We start from the raw sequence: 23272 nt of genomic DNA, 5'->3' as shown, positions 1-23272 counted from the left end.
GTGTAACACACACACACACTATGAGGGAACCTGACCAGCATGTCTTTGGAGTGTGGGAGGAAACCAGAGCACCCAGAGAAAGCCCACACAGACACAGGGAGAACATGCAAACTCCACACGGACTGAGCGGGGCTTGAACCCACGTCCTCTCGCACCACCCAGGCGCCGTGCCACCGTGCCGCCCGGGTCTTTTCGAGACCTCGGGTGGATTTTTTTCCGAGGCGCCGGTGACCCGCTGGACTCCGCACTGTTTGATGCTTCGTGACATCGTGCAGGAAATGTCTCGGGTCTGTCGGGTCCTGGACTTTTGGCCCAGGACGAGACTCTCGAAATGCCCCGGTAGCCCTGGGCGCTTAACCTGATCTCCTGCCGCGAGCTCAGCGGTGCGCGCAGACGGAACGCAATTTTGAGTTGGAGGGAAAGCGATGAGTTAGGCCTGGAAGAGCAGGCTGCCAAACGCCCTCGGAGGAATTAAAGCACATAAATAAGATTTTCATTTAGGCGCTGTGAAAAATAGGCCCCAACAAAACAACGCAGCGAGATTCTTGACAAGTGCAATTAGTCCTTTATTTATTATCCTTTATTTATCTTATGCATAGCGATACATCGTCATAGTGAGCGCTGCCATTTACAACAATGTGTGGTATTAATTACAATCATTGTGCCGCGGAATAAGGGCCTCGTGCTTTTCATCCACTGAGACAAACTGTCGTGAGATAAAAAACACGCTCACCTGCATACAGGTATAAACATATGGATGTTGATAAACGTGGTATTCAGTGGCTTGCAGAGTAGGTAAAGGCAAATTTTACATGGTTTAAACAACTACAAACAACGAAATACTAGAGGAACTCTGAGAAAGAAGACAGAAAAGCGTATAAATTATGAATACTGTACCCACATTAGAATTGCTTTTATATTAAAATATATAAATGCTCTCAATTTTAAATATTTTCTGAAATAAATGATTTTAGTTTCTAAAGTGCTGCGAAAGATGACCTTTCTCAATTGAATTTGCTTGTAGGGTAAGAAAACGACTGCATTGCACCTACAGAACACCATTTAGCTCAAAGTTACGTTTTCCTTTAAATGTGCTTTTCTTACGTGGGAATACCTCACTTTTACACACACACACACAGTCTGTAGTCTCTTGTCTTTTGCTCGCTCTGTTACACAGATGTACAGCTACAGTAAATCACTACTTCACATGTGACACAAGCTACACACGTGATGTTTGGGATTGATTATATTGATATATTGACTGATTATATTGATTGTATACTCAGCCGATAGAGTTAAAAATGAATGATCGGCAAACGCTGACTGCAGGGTCTCTGCGAGAGCGGTCAGCGGGGGTCCCCTTGCACAGAGCTCTGTGGAAGGCACTAGAAGGATCCTGGCATCGCACCCAGGGAACTGTCTTGAACCAAGTTCATACTGATTTCCCAACTACTTTGCTGCAGTTTTAAGAAAACATTTTATGTACTTTTGTCTGTTATGCAATATTGCATGAAGGTCACTTTTTTTTGCTTATGGAGAAGTAGAATACTGTAATTTCTCTAATTAAGCTTAACATCTATAACAAACTGTACATTATACTCAGGGGTTCTGCCAAATATTTACTACATTTTTCTTTGAAGCAGCTTACACTGGTTTACCCATTTCTACAGCTGGGTATTTTTTACACTTTCAGCTCAGGGTAAGTACTTTGACCAAGGGAATTAGAGCAATATCTGGGATTTTCAGATCCAAACAAAGCAGCACTAACGGCTATGTTACCTGCTCTTCTATATATATATATATATATATATATATATATATATATTCATACATAGAGTGGTGACTACATACAGATATGTAACATTTATATGACTGAAGACACAGAGGGAAGAATAATGTCTATAAACGTTAATGCAAAGGAAAACACATTTTTTAAGACTCAATGAGTCATGTTCATATAAAAAACATGGCAAAGCTCTAGAAATGACTGTCAGACCATCACGCAGTTACTCTTATAACTTAATCGTCTTCATCAGCGATGCTGGTGTCTTCGGCTTTGTTCGCACTTGGTCGTCCGTCAAAACGGTTCATCTTTACTAGAATTTTCACATTTAAACTCACTCTAAGCTGAAATTGATCGCAACAAAACGGTATTACTCATGGCTGTTCTTAACCTATAGACCCTGATTGTACTTCCACCTTGGGCTACACTTACACTGCCTGCTAAATACATCAACATTGATCATTTTGCTATTTCACTCTGGTTATTCAATCAGCTGCTCCCCATTTTACTGCTGCCATTTAAGGTAAGTGCCATGTTCAAGGGTACTATAGCTCGAGGCGAGAATCAAACCTGCAGCCTTTGGGGGTGAAGGTGGTGGTTCGAACCCCTACTCTACCAGTTGTCCCCAGGCACCTACTGATGCTCTAGTGTCACTATGTTTGGTGTCATTAACTAGGTGGCACTGAATTTCTTCAAGAAATGGACATTGATCGTTCCTCCCTCTTCGTCTTTCGTTGACCTTCATCACAGCTCCTGCAGCAGGACTGGGACTTGAACCAGGGCCTGTTGAGGGTAACGCAGGAGTTCTCCAACTACTACGCTGCCTGCTGGCTTATTGTCTATAAGCAGTGTGTGTGTGAGAGCCTGTGCTATAAAAGTGCATTTTAATACCTTTTTGCTTTTGAACAAAGAGCCACATGTGTTGTGGTCTTCACTGCTGTAGCCCTTCACGCTAACGTCACGAACCGTAATCATAAGGCATGATACCATTCGGACCGGGAACGTCGAACACCGGAGCGTTGAGCGATTATTGGATGTTCCGAGGAACGGGATACACATGGACGCTGTGACTGTTGCACGTTGTCTGAGTTTGGCATTTTTTGGCATGTGAGGATTAAAAGATGGGGTCAAGTGCTGATCCATGTAATACTGTCTGACGGCACAAGCACACGTGTGTTTCTAGTCCCTCCCACACACACACACACACACACACACACACACACACACACACCTCGGCACGCTTTGACCCACAGATCAGAATCGCACGTCGCGGTTCTCTTTCGGACTCCAGCGGAAACACGCATTCTGTGCCCTCGGGTCGGACCGCTTCTCCTCCATCTCCTTGCGACGTCCCTCATTTCTCCCAACACTTGATCTGACAGCCAGGGGGTGTTTTGGTGGCGCCACAGAGCCAGAAGCCATGTCCGCCGTGCGATGAGGAGGGCGCTGCGCCGGGTGCGGTCATCGGGATGGTAGAGTCGGGATGTGACTGGTTGCGGTCGCCGTGTCAGCGAGAGGCCTCCTGCACCTCCTACGCCTCCTTCTCCCCCGTGCTCAGAATACTGGTCCTCCTCAAGTTCTCCTTCACCTTGATGAACTCGGGTGCGCCCCCCTTCTCCTCCTCCTGCTTCTCCTGCTCCTTCTCCATCTGAAACAAAGTCAGGATCCTCCTTATTTGACACCAGCTGTTCACAGGTTTACATTTGTTTTAAATAAATCAAAAATAAAAAGCAGTGGGTGTGAAAGAGATGCATTTTGAGTCCTTTCTCCAAATGGTATTGAATGGTAAGAGGGATTCAGCAGCTCTGAGGGACAGAGGGAGCTCATTCCACCACAACGACAGGAAACCTTCAGCTATGTCCTTAACCGCTATCGTAGTACTGAATCACCATGATGCTGGAATGTCACGCTGTAACATCTAATAAAGCTCAAGAATGTCACACTAGTATCATGTGCTGTAAAGTTAACCTCTCTTGATAAAATGCATCCTTCAGTCCCTTTCCATCTGCCCCGCAGTTGCCCAGAGTATCCTGCCCCCCATCCCACTCCACGCGCAGACACACACACACCTCCTCCAGCTTCTTGTGCCTCTTGAGGAGCTCCTGTTCCAGAGGTGATATCTTCCTCCGGGCCTCTTCCTCCGCCTTCCTCTGCTTCATCATCTGCTCCCTCTTCCTGTGGTCCAGCACCCGCTGGAGCTCCGACTTGCTCTCCACACCCTGGCCTCTGGACACAGCAGGGTTCGAACACAAACAAGGAAGGAGGGGCTCCATTTGCTCCTCAATATTTTCGAGTTCTGTGCTTTCTGGCTGTGCTTAAAAAGTAAAAATGGTCAAAATTAGTTACTGGATGTCGGTTGACGGATTTACAGGGGGCCAGGGGGCCAATGAACAAGTGTGCAGCACCTTGGGATGGACACGGGTTCCATTCCTCTTCAGGGTGTGTGGAGTTTGCACGTTCTCCTCGTGTTCAGGTGGGTTTCCTCCTACAGTCCAAAGACATGTCTCAGGTGGATTGGTGACTCTAAATCTCCTCCTCTGTCACATCACTCTGATTCTTGGGGCAGCTGGTAGTGCAGTGTTTAGCGCTGCTTCCTTTTCACCCAAAGGTTGGAGGGTCGAATCCTGCCTCTTGCTTTTGAACCCTTGAGCAAGGTACTTACCCACAACTGCGCTAGTAAAAATGGTTAAACAATTGTAAGTACGTTAATGTTGTAAGTTGCTTTGGAGAAAAGAATCAGCTAAATGCATAAATGTGAATGTATAAATGGGTCAGTGACTGCGGTGATCCGGCGCGGTGTTTCTGACACCGTAAGTCACCTTGGGTATTGGTGTCGGCTCAGAACTTGTTAATAATAATAATAATGGTGCGCTGCTTTGGAGAACAGTGCTAAATGTGAATAGAGGTAAACACTGTATGATTTCTATGATATGTTTGACGTGATAAGTGTGATCAGTTAATGTGAAAGATATAGATGTAAATAAATGTGAATCATTTCAGAATACAGTTGTGTTCTGCTGTTACACACAGCGCCCAGCAGGCGGCGCTGTCGTCATTCTCTTCCAGCAGGACTGGAAACTACAGTAAAACATGACTGCATGAAGTAAATTTACATGTTTTGTTTCAAAAGGTGTCACAGAAAGAGAGCTGCACACACGAAACAAGCTTCGAGGAAGCGAATTCTGCGTTTCGACACACTGGAGCAGAGACGTGTGGCGGCTCTGGACAATGATGACCAAGTCGATTCACCCTAAAGCAATAGAAGAAATTAAAATATTACAAGGTGTCCACAAGGTGCTATGAGTATTTCTGCCACAACAGCTGTCTGCAACCTTTCTGTTTCATCAAGTGTGTTTTTCATAATCAGATTAAAACAGCAATTGGCCACTGAAATGGCTGGACGTCGGAGGTGTGCGCATATCATTTCAGTGCAATAACAAATATATCGGCAAATTTTTTCATCAGGACTTGTCCAGCTGAAATCTTTCTCCAAGGCAACTAACAACATTAGGCTTGCAGTTATTTACCCGTCGGCACAGCTGGGTAATTTTTCCTGTATCGGTTCATGGTACCTTGATGAACAGCGTTAGAGAAGAAGCGGGATTTGACTCAGGGCCCTCGGAGTGCTAGGTGAGAGCTCCAATACGCTACCTGCTGCCTTTGTATGTAGTCACTATATATATATATATCATACTATATTACAAACATCATGGCATATAAGAGTGCAATGCAATTACCCAGGTATTATAATTGTGAGCTTCATATAGTTGTATTTGACATGTTGTAGTTGGAGCTGCTTCCTTTGGGTCCAAAAGACCCAGGTTTGAATCCCTACTCCTGCTGCAGTACCTTTGATCAAGGTACTTACCCTGAATTGGTATGGTAAAAATAGGTAAATCAGTGTAAGCAGCTTACCGGTGTAAGTCACCTTGGAAAAAAGCATCAACTAAATGAATAGAAGTGTTTTAGTAACATGGTTACATACAAATGCTAAATAATTTACAATTCACGTAGAAGTCCTTTCAGTTGTTGCTTTGCTGCTAGTGAAAATGTGAATGTTTTTCATGAAAGTCCACTTGTGATATTAGAAAACACCGTGAGAACACTGCACTGGAGTATTATACTTCTGCATCTCTTGGCCCCCAGTGGACTCTCGTTCAGCCGGTTCCGCTGAGGCTCAGATCTGCAGCACTGACACTCCACAATAAATCTGTGCCCGAGAAGAGGCCAAACAGGGAGCGTGATGTGGAAGAAGGAGGAAGACCGCGAGTGACGCCGACGCCGCTTTGTGGCGGTTAATTAAATTAGCGCCGTGACTCTGTCTCACGAGGGAAGGTGAAGTCTCAAGTCTGCAAGGTGAGAAACAAAGGCACATTGAGGTAACGACAGTTAGGTGGGCCCTGCTGCTCTTTGTGTTCATCTTATCTCTCTCAAACAACGAGGTGGAAAAACAAACACGGCGGCAATTAAACTAAAGAGCCAATTTGGGGGCGGAGTCAGGAGGCGGAGCCTAACTCAGACGGGCAGGACTGCAAGCGGCGTGGATGCCGAATGCTGAAAGAGGACTGGGATCGGCCGTCGGTAGGAGCAGACTGGTTCCGATACCTGTAGTACCCATGACGGGTGCTGACTAGCGCCCCCCAATGAAATCCGTAAACAAAGTTTACGTTCCTGACCAAAGGGAGGGCAAAAAAAACAACAGCATAATGGGACGACACTTGAACCCCGTATCCGGTACGCGTTTTCTTCTTTTTCTTCCGCTCTCCTCCTTTTCCTTTCAGAGAGTGGCGCTACCGAGGGCCTGTCGCACAGGCAGTCGAACCCAGAGACACCAGGACAAGAGCTCCCTTTCAGGTCGTGACCCAATTCCCGCAGCCAGCCATTCTGCACGGTCGGCTGATTGTGTCCCTTCCCACAGTTGCTCCCAGAGGGCCCCCCGAGAAGCTGCTTGCGGGTCTGGTCTCACGGTACCGTGGTCCCTGCGGACACCCTGCCAGCCACCCTACTGGATACCTACTTAATGGGAAGTGTGGCTCTGTGCCAAACCACCCCCCTCTCCCCGGGTCTCCGCTCACGGACAGAACCAGACATCCCCGGGCCATAATGCTGCCTAATTATTAACAGGAAAGAGCTTCTTGGTAGAAGGATCCGTAAGGTTTTCTCCACCTAAACGCAGAGTGTGTTGGAAAAGTGAGGCGTGAGAAGCCAGTCTTTGAGTTTCTTGCCTTGTTCACATTTATATTTACATTTGTTCAACTATCAGATGCTTTTCTCCAAAGCAGCATGCAACTCAGAGTGAACAAAAGTGCATCTCACAGCAGAAGAGGAGTTACAGATAGATGTGCAGTAGAATGTGGTAGAAATGCAGAGATGCATTTTGAGAGCCTTCTTGAATGCTGAAAGGGATTCAGCAGCTCTGAGGGAGATTTACAGAGCAATGGGGCAAATGGAAGGGATGATAGTTGCCGCACAGATCATGACCCGACAACCAAATTCCACAGAATGAATTCACAGGTGACGCTGGCCCACGCAGTCTAACACACTCTTTCACACACACTACTGGCAACTGAAATCACCGCATCACCTGCAACACATGTCTTTGGCTTGTGGGAGGAAACCAGAGCACATGGAGGACACCCATACAAATGCAAGGAGAACATGCAAACTGCACACAGACTGAGCTGGACCCGAAGCCATGGCCAGACCCACAGCCCAGGGACCCTGAGGCACCAGTGCTACCTGCTGAGGTAAGCCAGGCAAGCGATATGGGAGGAAGGTGGGTGGCGGGGAGGCTGTGAAGGAGACTCTGGTTCCCCCGCCGGCACAGTGACTCTTACGAAGCGGTAAGCAGTGCGAGTGATTTACCGTGTATCTGTGATGGCAGCTGCGAACCGAGAGGGCCGTGCTCTCGGTTAAAGAAAAAGATGTGGCGAACGCCCGCATCCAGGTGGCTACTGTTGCTCTGGAAACGGCCCGCTGAGGGCAGCAGAGAATTTCCGCAGCACCGCCGTTGGGCTCGCGACCCTGCGTGGCGGGACAGCCGGCGAAGACGGAGGAAGGTTTCTCTGGCCAGCTTGTTAATGAAGCGGACTGAACTGAGAGGGATGAGCGCTGAGCGGCCGTGTGCTGCCCACCCCAGTCATCATTGTCTTTGATCAGCGCTAATGTGAAGATACATCTTCCATCAGGTGAATTAAACTTGTGTCGTCTGCTAAGTGTGCATCGCGTTCGAGTGCTGTGGAGCGATGCGCCGCTCTCAGAACTGTCTTGCGCTGACGTTAAGGAAACGCAATGAGAGTTTAGCTGTTTTTCACACAGTGACTAATCTTATCATGAAAGGTCCAGTTATGAATTTTCAAATATATGAACATTTTCCAGTATATTTATTTGTTTTTGGCTGCATTTTCTTAATCTTTTTTATGTAACTCCTGTTTGTTGCTCATGCAACCTGTGTTGACACAGCCATTCAGTACATGGCAGTAAAACACAGCCTGGCTAAATAGGAGTGAGCGATCACCTTATTTCAACTCGTTTCCACGGTGTTTACAGCTCTTACCTGGAGTCCCTCAGTGTTGGTGATAAATATAAAGACTGACAAATCATGCTGAACCACATGTTTATGGGATGAATCGGGTGCCAATCACTCGACACCGAATTGGAGTTTGGAAAAAAAAAATCAGGGTCGTCTGTATTCTTAATGTAACGATAATTCAGCGGTAAAGATGATTTTACATCTACGAACAAATCGAGTTACAAACAGACTTACAGTCCCCGCTCTGTTTGCAAGGTGAGGAACCAGTTTGTTTACAAAACGTGAACTGATGGCAAAGGCTGATTTCACAGCATGTCCGAAAGTGTTTCTGGAGAATCGCTACGAAGGGTTTAATGACCAACCTGACAGCAGTGGGGGTGCTACGGGGCGGAGGGGGGGCATAGGAGCACCGCACCGCTTAGACGTTTTTGCCAAAATCTCCGTTAAATTCTGACATGTTCGGCTCGCTTAAAAGTGAGAGAGAATCTGAAATCTGATCACAGGAGATTCTTGGGGTTTTACATGATTTAGTAACACACCATCATTTCACCATCATCTAATCAAAAGTATATACAGTATATTTATAGTCTAATCCTTAGGAGTGCAAAGCCTCTGCTGGTTTTTTAACTCTGTTGAGTCCCAGTCGAAATAACTGCACTTCCCTGTATTTCTCTACATATTTTTCTGAACCTGACACCCTGCTCTTTCTTTCACACTTGAAATGTTTATTTCGCTTTTTTGTATTTTGAGGAAATCCGTTATCCGATCAGTCGCTGCGGCCTGTTTCGTCAACAAGGTTGACCCAGATGTGCGGATGCTCTCTCGGTGGTCACGATGAGGGATGACCCCACTACCTTGTGTATTCAACAATGACGCGGGTTCGGCCTACGGGTGCTGCACACACCGTCCCCTCTTTGTCCCTGCATGGTGGTCCCAGGACCCTCAGGGTCTCAACTCTACCTCCTGTGGTTCATGAGCAGCTCCCGGTGGAGGTCCTGGTGGCTTTTAGAGGCTTTCACTGGATTAAGGAGCTTTTTGGGCTTGATCAGATCATCATCCCCCTCCATGTAATCTGGATGAGGCACGAAGCCCGCCGTCAGAGGTGGCTCCCGGTACTGGTATTGCTGCTGCTGCTGCTGCTGGTGTAGATGTTGGTCCTGGTGCGGGTCCCAGTCTTGGTGCCGGTTCCCATGAGGGCTCCTGTAGGGGTCCTGCCGGAGGTCACGCGGGGGGTCCTGCCGGAGATCCGCGTAGGCCGAGGCTAAGGGAGAAAGCCCGAGGGGGAGAGGGTGTCAGAGTTAGGAAACACAATATCTGTTGTGTGGTGTGAGTCTAGGGTTCGAGCCTCCCGTTTCGGCCTGGCGCCCTGTGCTGCTGGGTAAGGCTCTGGCTCGCCACGATCCCCCCCATGGGACAAGCGGTTGTTGACATTGGTTGGTTGGTATGAATCACAGAGCGAGGAACCAAAGGGTCCAGCGTTGTGTCCCACAAACTGGACACAAAAGGAGAAAGAGTGTTTTAAGTTCTTGTAATCTGTGCTCATTTATAATGTAAACAAACATGCACAGGTGGTTCTTACTTACAAGCTTAACTGGGACCGAGATTTGGTTCGTTACTCGAAAACTATACATGTCCTGTATGTCGGCAAAAACGGTGGCACTGGGCTAAATGACCGCGCTTCGACAAGTGCATTTCTCCGTCGGTTGGTATGATGCACCTCTGTTCACTCTGAGATGTCTGTCAGTGTAAACGTCCTAAAAGCACCTAACCACCTGAGCAGGGTGAGGGGCAACGGCGGGGTTTGTGGGACGTGAGCAGAACGGCACCGCAGACTGTCTCTCTGTCCCGTTCAGAGGGTCGTACGCAGTGAGGGGGACGACGGCCCTTCTCCAGGAGGAGCCGGGATGCCTCGTGCACGCGCTGCAAATTTCGAGCACCCAGACTAATGAGAAAACCCAGTAAAAAACCCCACTCCGAGCTCTTCCGTAGCTCCCCAATCACGTCTTCGAAGGCACCCGTCACACAAAATTCAATAACACCAAGCACAAGCGCAAAACTAAGAAATAAAAGCATATTTGTAGCAGATCAAAGAAATTAATGCGAGTTGTATTTCATTTACCTTGAAGTGCAGACAAGAACGGCGCATGAGCTCTAAGCTGGAGGTGCGCCGTGGAGGCGGAGGACAGCGGAGGAGCAGCCGCTCAAAACGGGAAGATGGTGGCGGTGCAGAAGGCAGAGCATCATCCACAAAGTGTTCTTCACGCTCTCCGTCTCCTCCACCTCCTCCGCTCTCCCAACAAACGTAAGGCAGCGCTCGCCGCTCGTCGCCGCTCGTCATTTCTTTCTGCCGGTGCTTCGGAAGATGCTTTGGCCTGCGATTTGAATTGGTTTGCCAGCCTAGGTATTTCTAAAAAAGTTTCTAAGCTGCCGTACGACTGTATACTCTCTTCCCCTTCCGTCTCAACGTTTTTTTCACCATTTTCACTCACAGCTACTTGTCCAGAGTAGCGTCGTGATGGTTCGAAACCAAGTCCGGAGCTCCGTGCAAAACATGAAAAATATATACAGTGTATGTATATGTGTGCGTGCATTTACGCGAAGAAAATCTAGAGGGAAATTTCTGTAATTTATGCATTTGTACCTGTTTAGTAATATGTAACATAAGCACATATTGGAGAGAGGGAGAGGTGTGTAAGCGTGTCGCGCCATAATTACTCGGATCTCGAGAGGCCACGGGGTAATTATAACCAAGCGGAGGCGGTAAATACCAGGAGAGCAACATTTGCAAGTTTTGGTGTGAAATCTTTGGAGACTCAGATTGGATTCGTGTTGAAGTCTGCTCGTGTGCTGGAACACTTTCGACGCCTCGGCGAAACCTGACGGGCAAACGGGGAAATACCGGGCTGTCCCTCTGCTTTACGTTCTCCGTCGGAGGAAATTTCGTTCCCTTTCCGAAAACTGCCCTGTGATGCTGGCTCGGGGCACGCGCCCGATTGCCGATTTCGCTCGCAAAGCCGGTGTCGCTGTTCTGCTCTGCAAAGGGTTCGTGGTGTTCTGGTGAAAGGATCTTCCCTTCTGCCCACGGGGGGGTACAAGGCTGCTCCATCGCTCAGTCAGATGTGCTGCTGTCTGTGGTTCATCCAGGTGCTCCCAGGCCTCATCGTCCCGCGCGAGCTCATCAGAAAGGACTTGATTGTGATCCCACCTGGGATCGGGTGTCAGACTCACCGGGGGCCAAAAGGCCGAACAAAGCGTCAACTCGAGTGGAACCGAATCGACCTTTGCTGCTTAATATTTCAAAACGACACCCTTCCTCGCTGGTCTGGGGAAGAAGAGTCCGATGGATCCAGTCTGTCAATCTCAACGGGGTCCAACTAACCCGAAAGGTGAGGGCTTATGAGGAGCGTCCAAATCCAGTTCTCAAATCCACCCTCCAGGTTTTTTTTTTTTAAAAAAAACAAAAAAAACCATAACAAAAATGCCAAAATCCAGCAGAACTTCAACGGGGCTAAACGAAGTCTTGTCATCCTGTTATTATCGCAAGTGGATAAAGACAGTCCTTTAACTTCACACACCGTAGCCAGTCCAGCCACAATATCAGAACGATGCACTCAGCTCAGCTGATGATATTAAAGATATTAAATCAAATGGGCTTTGGGTGCTGGAATCCCAGAAGTACATACATTTTTATGACAAAAAGGGGCTGCTCTCTCAGATGTAGTGAACAACAAATTTATTTACGCTGCATATGGGTTGTGCTCTTAAGCTGTGTGCCCTCATCAGTGAGTGTGTTGGTTACACGAAGAGACACAGATATACAGTGTATGGAACATGTGACAGGTTATGGTGTCATAATTACTGCATAAACAATTAACTGCACATAAATTAAACTGAAAATAAAAAACAAATAAAATAAAATAAACAAATAATGAAATGCTGAATTACAAGAAACAGTTCAAACTTATCTACACATTCAGATTATTAGGTGATGTGATGTTTAAAAAGCAGAGATATTAAACTTCAAAAGACACATGGGTCTATGTAACTAATTCAAGCCTCATTTTTTGTTTACTTAGCAGAAGCTTTTCTCCAAAGCAGCTTACAGTGGATACTATGTAGCATTACTAGCCCACACACCTTATTCACCCCAGTGACTTACACTGGGTCACTCATCCATACATCAGTGGAACACACACACTCTCCTCTCTGTCCATCACTCACACACTATGGGAGAACCTGAACAGCATGTCTTTGGACTGTGGGAGGAAACCAGAGCACCCAGAGGAAACCCACACAGACATGGGGAGAACATGCAAACTCCCTGGCAGCGGGGATCAAACTCACATCCTCTTGCACCACCCTGGCGCTGCGAGACAGCAGCACTACTCACTGTGCCACCGTGCCATTAATGTCCTTATTATTTTCCATCTGGAACACGTGTGAAACATGGGAAGAAAGCCAAGGGAACACGAGGAGAACATGCAAACTCTGCACAAACTGAGCCCCGTTGAGGCACCAGTGCTACCTGCTTTACCGCTGTGTCGTCACCTAATTGTCGGTTCAGAAAGGCTCCCTGTTTTATTGCCCTTGATAAAGGTAATTACCCTGCTGTATAACTGAGTAAAACTATAAGCTGCTTTGAATAAATGTATAAGCTAATCACTGATGATAGAAAAATTAAGTATATAACCCTAAGAGCATGAATTCTTTATCAGCGGCAGAACTAAGCTGCGTGTTCTGTGCGTGTGTTTGCCTCTGTACGTATGTTGTGTGCAGGTTCAACCCATAGAGTGACCTTCGCCGCTCCGCTCTGGCCCCGTCGCTCCGTGGTGTGGGCAACCTCCCGGGGATTAGAGGACCGTAATTAATTGGCGAGTGGAGCGTTTGTGCTGCTCTGAAGAGCGCTGACGTTAGGAGGGCTCAGCCCCGCTGCACTTCCCCCGTAATTCGCACAGATGTAATTACAGTGCTCGGCGGCAGTGGACTTGTGGGTAACCGCGGTACCGGGGCCTCAGAGCTGCTAAAGGTGCTTCTGGGTCCCTGCACACACACCGTCCTAATGTGGTCCCCACACCGTCCTAACGTCCGCACACGAGCCCCGTAGCGTCCCGTCCTTCCCGCCGTTTTCCCTCATCCGCCCCGTGGTGTTATACTGTCTGCACGCCACAGACCCTAACCCTAATGTCGCTGGGCCGTCCGGCTGCTGTCCACCACAAAGAGCTGCTTTTTCAAATTTATTTCTTCCTGGTTGGCATAGTGGCACAGCGGGAAGCACAGGTGTCTCACAATGCCTGGGCAGTTCAGATATAGGTTCAGATCAATCTGTGTGGCTGCTGTGTATTCTTGCTGTGTTCGTTTGGGCTTTTTGCAGGTGCTCTGGTTTCCTCCCATGTGGCTCCAGGAGACATGTTTCAGGTGCACTGGTGACTCTGAACTACACGTTTCGTGTGTGTGTTTGTGAGACTGCGCTGTGCTGAACTGGCGTCCCACCCAGGGTGTACCCTGACTAGCCTTGCATCTTACTGCTATGGGACAGGCTCCGGGCCACCAAAATTCCGACATGGACTGGTGGTTTTTACAATAGTGAGTGAGTCCTGCATTCATTTACATTTACATTACATTTACATGTATTCGTTCATGTGACGCTTTTTTCCAAAGGGACGTACATCTCACAGAAAATAGTTTGCACACTACATTAGGAGAACGAGACATAGCTGCAGACATGTGACTCTTAAGTACAGTTAGTTTCGTTCACCATATGAACCAATGTTCATCACACTAGTAGCTGCATAAAACTTTACCAGAATATCGTCGATTCCTAATCACCTTCCTAGTAGTTTTTTTTTTCTTTTTTTTTTTTTTTGAGATACATATAAACATTTACATTACATTGCAGGAGTGGCTCTGTAAAGGACTGATCCGAGCATCATCAAGAACATTTATACCTTACGTGAACTTAAGAGATGATGGGCAAACTGAGTGTGGAAAAGGTGAGTTTTCAGACCCTTTTTAAATGTGGGCAGAGATTCAGCAGTTCTGAGTGAGAGGGGGAGGTCGTTCCACCACAAAGGAGCCAGAACAGAGAACCTCCGTGCTTTACTTTTCGTGTGTGGGACCATCAAGCGGGCAAATGTGGAAGAGCATAGCAGTCTGGTTGGGGTGTAACGAATGATCAGGTCTTGTAGATATCTGGGAGTAGTTCTACTGATGCATTTGTAGGTCATAACCAGGGTCTTAAATCTGATCCGGGCAGCTATGGGAAACCAGTGCAGAGAAACGAGTAGAGGAGATACACACGAACGCTTCGGCAAGTCAAACACAACTCGGGCAGCAGCAGCAATGTTCTGTATCAGCTGCAGAGGTTTGATGGCAGTAGCAGGAAGGCCACGCAGGACAGAGTTGCAGTATCCAGACGGGACGTCACCGTGGCCCGGACAAGTAGTTGGGCAGAGACGGTTGTGAGGTAATTTATTTAAATTTTAATTTATTTAATATATTCTAGGGATCCCGGGTTCAGTAGTGTTATTACCGGTCTATCCTCGTACTTTGCCATCTCACGATATCTACCTATGATAGATTTCTCTGTAACATATGGATCGTGCGTTCATTTCCTTCCAGACCCCGGCTGGCCTGCATCAGTAGGCACTGTTAGAATATCATGTCCATACCGTTCTCCTGTTCACGTCACTGCAATAGAAAGATTGTACAGCATAACATAAGTGTGCAAAACGGAAGGAACAGATCTCTGCTTATTGTCATACATTGCACCTCTTCGTCTTGTGGAAAGCAGCGTTTCGGTGCGAAATGCCACTCGTACATACTGCCAGGGGTGGAAGAGAAGCCATGGTTGGGCTCTGGGTTCAGGGGCAGCTCTCAGGATTAGAACATTAGCTCCAGTCAGGACTCTGAAGGCGGCCGTGGTATTTTCACTGCTGCTTCTTCGGCCCGGAGGCCAAGGGGGAGTTCATTCCCAGCCCACATTGTGTACAAACAGAAGAAAACTGGTTGCCATGGAGACGGTGCCTTTACTGGAGGATGCCCAGCAATGCCAGTCTCCCACGGCGGAGGGTGGGAGAGGTGCTTTCTCCTCACATGCCATCAGTTGCTCCACCAGTTCCACCATGAAACTCAGACAGAAGCTGCGGCGGTTCATTACCATTAAAAAGCAGCCCAACTCAACCCAAAACCTATGAAATGCAAATGAGCGGTTATGCGAATAAAAGGAGATCTGGAATTTCTCTGCTTCAGTTGAGACTGAAAAGCTCTGAAACTGCTGAAGACACGTGGAAAAATGGAAGAAAACTTTCAGCCGGAGGAAAGTGATGGAAGTGATTACTGTCCGCCTCTCTAGGGTTCATTAATTCATTTAAGGATGAATTAAGCTTGAAAAAGTTTTGTTCTCACTCACGTTTTAAAAGCAAGGCAAATACAGTAGACGGAGAGCGCAGCCGCTTTGTCTGAACAGGTATAGTGACTGAGCTTGCATCCTCTGATCCTTTAATAAATGAATTAGAAAAAAAAATCAGTTCAAATACAGGCCAGAGCACAAGAGCGGCTGCGGCCCAGCTGATCCACCAACGAAATGTCCCACAGCAACTCCCATTTGCTGGACAAACACATGCAGTCTCACTAAATTCCTCCTTCCTTTCACAGGTAACATTTACAGGTGCAGCGCATGGGGAGGGTGGGGGGGGCTCACTGTGAGCCAGCTTCACCATGCACCTTCACCCACATACATATGACATTCCCGAGGAGAGGGCAGGCAGGAGCGGCCCGAACCTTACAGAACTTACATGCCGGAGAGGGACAAAAATGTTGGCGTCTCACATGGAGGCTCCTCCCACATCCTGCCGGCGTACCTGCCAGGTGACAGGCGAGGCCAAGACCACGGGTGTTCCTGTGTTCCCACCCCGCCCGGCCGGTGTACTTTCTCTCCAAACACCAGGCTACAGACCATGAGCCCCTGGCAGTCGGACGGCGGATCCCCGGGGAACCGGGCGGAACCCCCCGCCTCAGATTTACCACATTTCCCCGGAATCCACACGGCACCAATGCAAACAAACGTCCAGGTTCTTGTTGTTCAACGACATGATGACATTTCAGCAGCCGCCCTTTTATAATTGTATTCCGAGTAATCATATTATATTCGTGTTGGGAAAATATGCCTGCACAATGAACGGCCAGTTCAGAGGAAGGCACAGATGCAGCTCAGATGCAGCTCAGATGCAGCTCCGGCACCGCTGGGGTTCCATGATGCCAGCCTAAACTAATGCCCACTGTGAGACCTTTCCAGGGCAGATGTATGCTAAACAGGAGAATCATTCTGGAAATATGAAGCCCTGCAGTGGCGTAACAGAGAACGAAAGAGAACACAAGCCCTCCTCTCCTAAGAGTCTCCACAAGCACCTGGCTGCGTCCCACACAAGGGTACCGTCCCACCTCCTACCTGATTTGACCAGGCCATCCCGGTGCCGCTGTGGCTCCCCGACCGGGAGGACACGCTGCGTGAGCCTGTGTGCCATGTGTCCCTTCCCGGCGTCCAGCCCGGCCCCAGGCAGGAAGTCCACGCTACTCCTGGCTGCAGGGCCTCTGGGCTGCAGCGCTCCTTTAAGCGTGACTGCGTCCCGAGGTCCAGAGCAAACAGTCATGTGACCGAGGCATTTCCCCGACCCCGCCCCCAGCCCCTCCCCCTCCCCCCACCCCGCTTTGAGCTGGGACCTGCGGCTGGCTGGATTAGCCGTGCGCACTAAGCTCCCTCGCCAAATGCTCACGTTAACCATAAGTCCTGCGGACACTTGGGCAGCGGGCAGTGCGCACATCTGAGCCCTTAATACCGCGGTGAACGCGACGCGCAATCTCGTTACGCCCTCCTTATGGCCGTGTCTTAGCTGACATGAAACTCTCGACCTTGTTTGTCGGCCGTTGGTCACTTTCCCACTCTAAAGAAGATTTTCTAGTTTAACGTTGCATTTGAAAATTAAAAAAGTACAATGGGTGCAAAGGTTCTAATACGTCCAAAACGACTGGAGAAAGTTTAAACTCCAGGAACCTTTTTATTACTGTTGTGTTTATCTGACCATTTTTTCAAAGTGCATTACAATGTAAAGTTTACATGCTAACTGCTTACAGTTACTGACCCGTCTGTACAGCTTTTAAACTTTCACTGTATCGGCTGAGGGTGAAGTACCTTCTGCTACAGCAGGTGGTGGGACTCGAACCCAACTCTCTCAAGTACAATATGACAGTGCTAACTACTACACCACCAGCTGCCCCCCATTGAAAGAAACGTGGTGGCCAAGGAGGAGGTGGTCAGTGTGGCAGTTAGAACTGACAGCTTCCACGTAAATGAGCTGGGTTCCAATCCCACTCCTGCTGTAATAGCCTTGATCGTAGCACTTCCACTGTATGTAACCTAGTAGGGAAACCACACACACACACACACATTGGCTGAAACCGCTTGTCTCGAGTGGGGTAGCGGCAAACCGGAGCCTAACCCAGCAGCACAGGGCATAAGGCTGGAGGAGAAGGGGAGACGCCCAGGACTAGATGCCAGTCCGTCACAAGGCACCCCAAGCGGAACTTGAACCCCAGAACGCAGGACCCGGTCAAACCCGCTGCGCCACCACACCCCCATGCATGCAAACCATTAGCATCCAAACAAGATGCTAATTCACCTTGGACGAAAGCACCAGCTAGAAAGCGTTAGTAATAATACCTACTTATTGTTCCTTATTCCAGCGTGAACTGGGAGAAAAAACAGCCCCCAGCAGGGATTCACTTTGGGAATAGCGGAAAGTACTGAATAGTGATGGAGACTTTGTGACAGTATGGCTTATCCAGACTGTAGCCAAAGTCATTTTCATGCAGGGTCCACAGACTTGGATCTGGAGGCAAACCATTATGGCTCACGCAACTGTAACACTCACATAAGCCACATGATGCTTCAGTGTGCAGTAGGAACGACTGACAGCCACCAATGGAGTCCAGCAGCCAATCACATTGAGCCTTGGATTAAACCCCTCCCACAAATGTCACGCTTTGGCGGTGCGTCTTCCCCGAGCTTGGCAGAACCGTACGATCGTGACTGTTTCCAAATTCCGCTAAATCCAGGATGAAACAAATTGCGGTTTTTAAGCTGATGTTTTCTGCATTTTACCGCATATTAGTGCTTAACAGATTTGTGTCTGCACTGGCGTTCATTTCCACGGATACTCATGCACCGTGTCATCTGCATGTGGCCATATGAAGAAATGTCTTGGTTGCCCTGTGGTTGGGGGCTGTGCCAAAGGAGGGGGGGAGGCGGTGGGGAGCCTCTTGGATCAGGCTGCAGAAATGTATGAGCGAACTCACCTGTGCCGTTCAGGTGATTTCCGTTTTTCATACATGGCCGCTCAACGCTGTACCTCTGCAGGGACACAGACAAGTAAAACATTAACGCTCTTAGAATCTGCCTGTTGCACATTACTCTGAGACTCGGCGATGAGGTGCGGTGAAGCTTTTGGAGGAGTTATGCAAAGTTTCTCTTCAGATGTTAGGGTTATGGTTTATTTAGGGTTAGGGTCAGGGTGAGGGTTAGGGTTAGGGTTAGGCAGCTGCCTGGTTCTCTTCCACATACAGACCTACATCTGTTATAACTGCTCTGTGCCACATTCCTTCCTCTCTTGTTGTCAAACCACCCTAAATCAAGGTCTTTCACTCTCACGCATGCAGCAGTGGGAAATTGCACAGAGGAAAAGTGCTCTGTCCTGAAGATTCTAGAACTTTCCACAGTAGCGTAGAGTCGGTTATATATGCAGTCACATAAAATAAGGACTAAAGATACATCAAAAGAAATGAATGTACATTTATGTTTAGTCATTTGGCAGATGCTGTTCTCCAAAGAGAAAAAGAGAAGTTCGTACGTATGAATAGAAAAATGAATGAAAGTGTAACAGGAGAAAATAGTAAAAAGTACATAAGTGGGTAAAAAAATATACTGTATCTACGAAGCTAATAAAAAATGACATATGAAACTAATAAAAAAGTGAATCTGCTTCATCTGCATTTACGTATGTACCAGAAACATGCCACCATCACGCCACCATCCGTTGCCATAACATCACTGCCTGTCTGTCCCTTCAGCCAGTCCCTGGAGCACCAGCCTGGGGACATTGTGTGTTTGTGCCACCACACTCCCCATGTGCCACTGTCCCCTCTTTCTGCCCCCCGCCGCACCCCCCACTGCTGACCCTCATGATCCAGGCCCTCTGCAGGATGGATTCAAAAAGGGCCTTTGGCATGTCTTTGAGAGTTTCTGAAAAGACATTTTGTCTCCACAGGATCCGTTGCTAGGAGAGGCCCACTCAGCCTTGAGACTGTGACAAGGTCCTCACTGTCCACACCTTCTCCCAGCATCGCTGATTCGCTGATCAAGAGGGCTGCCGGGGGAGGAGGCACACGGCCAAACAGCGCCTAGAGGCTTTGAGGCGAATGTTGCGCATCTCGTGAGCTCGCGATGGAACAGATTGTCTCTCTGGTAGGACCATCTTGCAAGGCACCAGATTTAAAAAATGTGGTTGAGAAGTGGTCACCTATTTAACTCCAGATGATGCACAAGTACAGTTTGAACGTCCATGCTACTCAGACAGGTGAGGTTCCATCACTCCAGACAAACATGTCCCCTCAGCACTGCTGAATCCCTTTCAATATTGAAGAAGGGACTCAAGAACAGATCTTGATCAGAGCCACTTCTCTCCTGATCTCCTATCTGCTCCATAAACTGCGCCACATCATCTGTCACAATCACCTCTTTATTTCTGTTTATGTGCGGCTAGTCATGTAATGTGTGCCAGCCAATCACATTTCTGCATCGAAAGCTCTTTGTCTGTTAGTGGAATTCACTTTCGGTTACTTCAAGTAGTACATTACTTTTGGAGAAAATCTGCTAAACGAAAAACGAAAATATTAATTTGAACATTTGTGAAGAGATTTGTGCCACCTTCATTTTTCAGTAATTTTCTGATGCGCATGTTTTTTTTTATGATTTATGTAACAAAAATAAACAGCGCAGAAATCTGTGCCTACTATAGCATAATCTCATGCGCCTACGAGTGCGGCGTCTGTGGAGGGCTATTGTGAAGCGTTGCCCAGAGCTGAAACAGAATCACTCCGAGCTGCTTTATGATCAACAAAGGCTTGCTAAGAGGGTCTAAGCAGGAAAGCCTGCTTTAATAACGAAGGAGTCGAGTTTTAAAGGAGCTTAGGTGCAATAAGAGTCCTTCCACCTATTAAAGTAGCTCTGCAGCCAGTGCTACTACCTGGTACCTGCCTCCCAGACCATAGGACTAACTACCTGAGGAACACACACTGCGTGGGTTTCCTCCGGGTGCTCTGGTTTCTTCCCACACTCCAAAGACATGCTGTTCAGTGTGTGAGTGACAAAGAGAGTGTGTTCTACTGATGTATGGATGATTGACCCAGTGTAAGTGGTGTATCAAGCAGTGTAAGTCACCGCGGTGAATAAGGTGTGTGGGCTGATAGTAACACTACATAGAGTTCACTGGAAGTCGCTTTGGAGAAAAGTGTCTGCTAAGTGAATAAATGTAAATCGGGTTTGAATCCGAACTCCTGTTGCGTTACCTTTGATGTAAAATGTCTAACATTTATTTTTTCCCGTGTTATTGCAATGTCCAGTCATCACTTTGTTAGATTTCTTCAGTATCAATAATGTTTTTAATCCATCCTTCCACCAGTCAGTCAGTGAATGCATCTATGTATGAATGTATGTATCTCAATCGAGGTACCTAAAATGAACTGATACGGTAAAAATGGCCCAGCTGTATAAATGGGTAAATAATTGTAAATAACATACCTTGCTGTATGTTAAACACATTGGTTTGGAGAAAAGTGTCTCGAGAATTATATAATGCCTGTGTGTTTCTTAGTTGTTAATTGTCCGTTAAGTGCTGTGGAGACACTGCCATTCATTTGCATACCCCTAAATCCTACTGGTGAAATGATGAAGCCTAACAGTTAAATGTTTGCTTGTTATTTATTCGTGAAGCTGATCTTTCTTTCAGGAGTGACTTAGAGTAATTTTTAGAGCAGGGCAATTTTTCCTTTATCAGTTGAGGGTAAGTTCCTTGATCAAGGGTCTCATAGCAGAAGTGGGATAGAAACCTGGGTCCTTCGTGGGTAACACGGCAGTTCCAACCACTACCCCACCCGCTGGTTTGTAGTCGAACACCTCCAAATGTGCAGAACCAGATGTTCGTGTCAGAACTGGATACGTGTTCTGATCTCCACTGACAGCCTCACACAGAGGAGGCTGAATCCGTCTGCTGGCTCAGAGCCCTGGACAGTGACTTTATGACCTACTGGTACACGCTATATTATCGTTGAAGGCGAACCAAATGCCAGCAGTCAACACCCCGCCTCCTGGTCCATATCCAGTTACCGCTGGTGGTCATCTGACCTTTCCAATCTGAACCCTGAAGATTTCCATCATATTTTATTAACCCTGCCATGCAGCTAGTCCCGAGTCCAGTGTGGCCGCGGTGATGTTACACCCCTAATAAGTTGTGAACAAAAAGGTTTTTTATAGACGTCGACCCCGATCCGGCGCTCCGGTTTCACCTGTGGCGCTCGGGTTTCCCAGGCCGTAAACAATTAGCCCGCGCCACGCGGGGCGGTGCAGATATGCAAATCACCCGCACACCCGACAAAGTGATTGCTAATTTTTTCTTTCTCGAAGCGCTTTAGCATCATTAATACCTGCTTTGTGCTTAGGAGGTCTGCTGACACCTGACTTACGTGTTACACGCAGAATTATGTCAGACACACATAGGCTACTGTATGTTTGGAAGGTAATACAGAGTGCACTTCACTGCCCAATATTTGCCTCTTTAAAAACTTCATAACTGAACCACTTTCTTTAAGGTATCTGTCCATCACTGTTTTTGTAGTTATTAATGTCATGCCTTTTGATATAAGACCATTTGACAGGGACAATAACTCACTTCCTGTCGGCCATTTTGTGTCGCGGTTGTCTATAAAATGGGAAGATTTAGATGAAACTCATGACAAACTAGACAGAAAATGATGATGAAGTGTTTCAGATGATTAATGTGATCTTAGCAATGCAACTTTCACTTGGAGCTCTGAAACTTTGTGGGTGAAAAAGGCAGCCCAAGTGAAACAGTGATCATGGGCTTCGCCTCTAAGGGTTAGTGGGTTTGTTTTCCACACATGAATAAATTCAGTGACACACAGTGCAGCCAGCTGTCTTTCTCTAAGGTTTTTACCTGTTTTTTACAAGAAAATCATTACGCAACACTGTGACAGCATTTCAGACTTATTTGAGCCCCATTGGTTCTGCAGAAATTAGCGTTCTGTTCCTCATCGCCGCAAGCTACGGCCGACGTGCCGCTTTGATAAAATGTGGCCGACCAGCGGGGTGACCCCTGTGGAACTTTAATGGTGGGACGGCGTGCTGAGATGAAAGGGCAGAAAAGCAACGAAGGCTCCCCGGGAATGTGGCGGGGCATTCGTTGGACTGCTCTTGACCCGGTCCGCCTGCCTTCGGACCGACGGCACGGCCGCGTCTCCGCTCCGCCCTTCTCTTTAGCCTCTTGATCTTCCGGCTCAGCCCTGCGGCCACCTGCCACGTGCGCTTTTACGCTTTTACACACAAGCAGCTGCCCGCACCCGTCAAACGGGATGCGGCGGCTGTGGGAGCGATGTTTTACACACGGCTTCAAGTGCGGCTCTCCCTGCGTTTCCAACCCTCCGCGAAACGAGGCCCTGCGGTCATTTCTAAATCCGCCATCTGCTGTCGTTGCTCTTTGCACCGCAGCAAAATGCTGCTTTTCTTCTTTGGCATCTTGTCACGGTACAGCGCAGTAAGGCAGTAAGCATGGTCACCCTCAGCACTTGCGGGACCCAGTCTGGACCACTCTACGTATATTGCTATTATGTGT

The 23272-nt window shown here is 47.8% G+C and overlaps 1 protein-coding gene across 4 annotated transcripts in view; it reads right to left on the bottom strand.

Moving 5' to 3' along the window:
• Positions 1 to 388: 388 nt before the first annotated feature.
• si:ch211-236d3.4 (actin-associated protein FAM107A) overlaps positions 389 to 23272 on the bottom strand; it is a 36078-nt gene continuing 13194 nt past the window's right edge. Inside the window, exons 1-5 of one of the 4 annotated variants that reach the window (XM_018734166.2) lie at positions 19372 to 19396; positions 18666 to 18720; positions 9276 to 9576; positions 3853 to 4009; positions 392 to 3431 (exon numbers count right to left, since the gene is read on the bottom strand). In XM_018734166.2, coding sequence (XP_018589682.1) covers positions 3315 to 3431; positions 3853 to 4009; positions 9276 to 9576; positions 18666 to 18720; positions 19372 to 19380 — 639 coding nt within the window. In that variant the 5' untranslated portion in view covers positions 19381 to 19396 and the 3' untranslated portion in view covers positions 392 to 3314. Of the gene's footprint in view, positions 3432 to 3852; positions 4010 to 9275; positions 9577 to 16761; positions 16975 to 18665; positions 18721 to 19371; positions 19397 to 23272 lie in introns of those variants that run through there. The other 3 variants (XM_018734163.2, XM_018734165.2, XM_018734164.2) reach the window with 3 other exon arrangements.

Source organism: Scleropages formosus, chromosome 22 (assembly GCF_900964775.1).
Source record: "Scleropages formosus chromosome 22, fSclFor1.1, whole genome shotgun sequence".
Classification (NCBI taxonomy): Eukaryota; Metazoa; Chordata; class Actinopteri; order Osteoglossiformes; family Osteoglossidae; genus Scleropages; species Scleropages formosus.
This window is presented reverse-complemented; position numbering and strand designations above follow the sequence as displayed.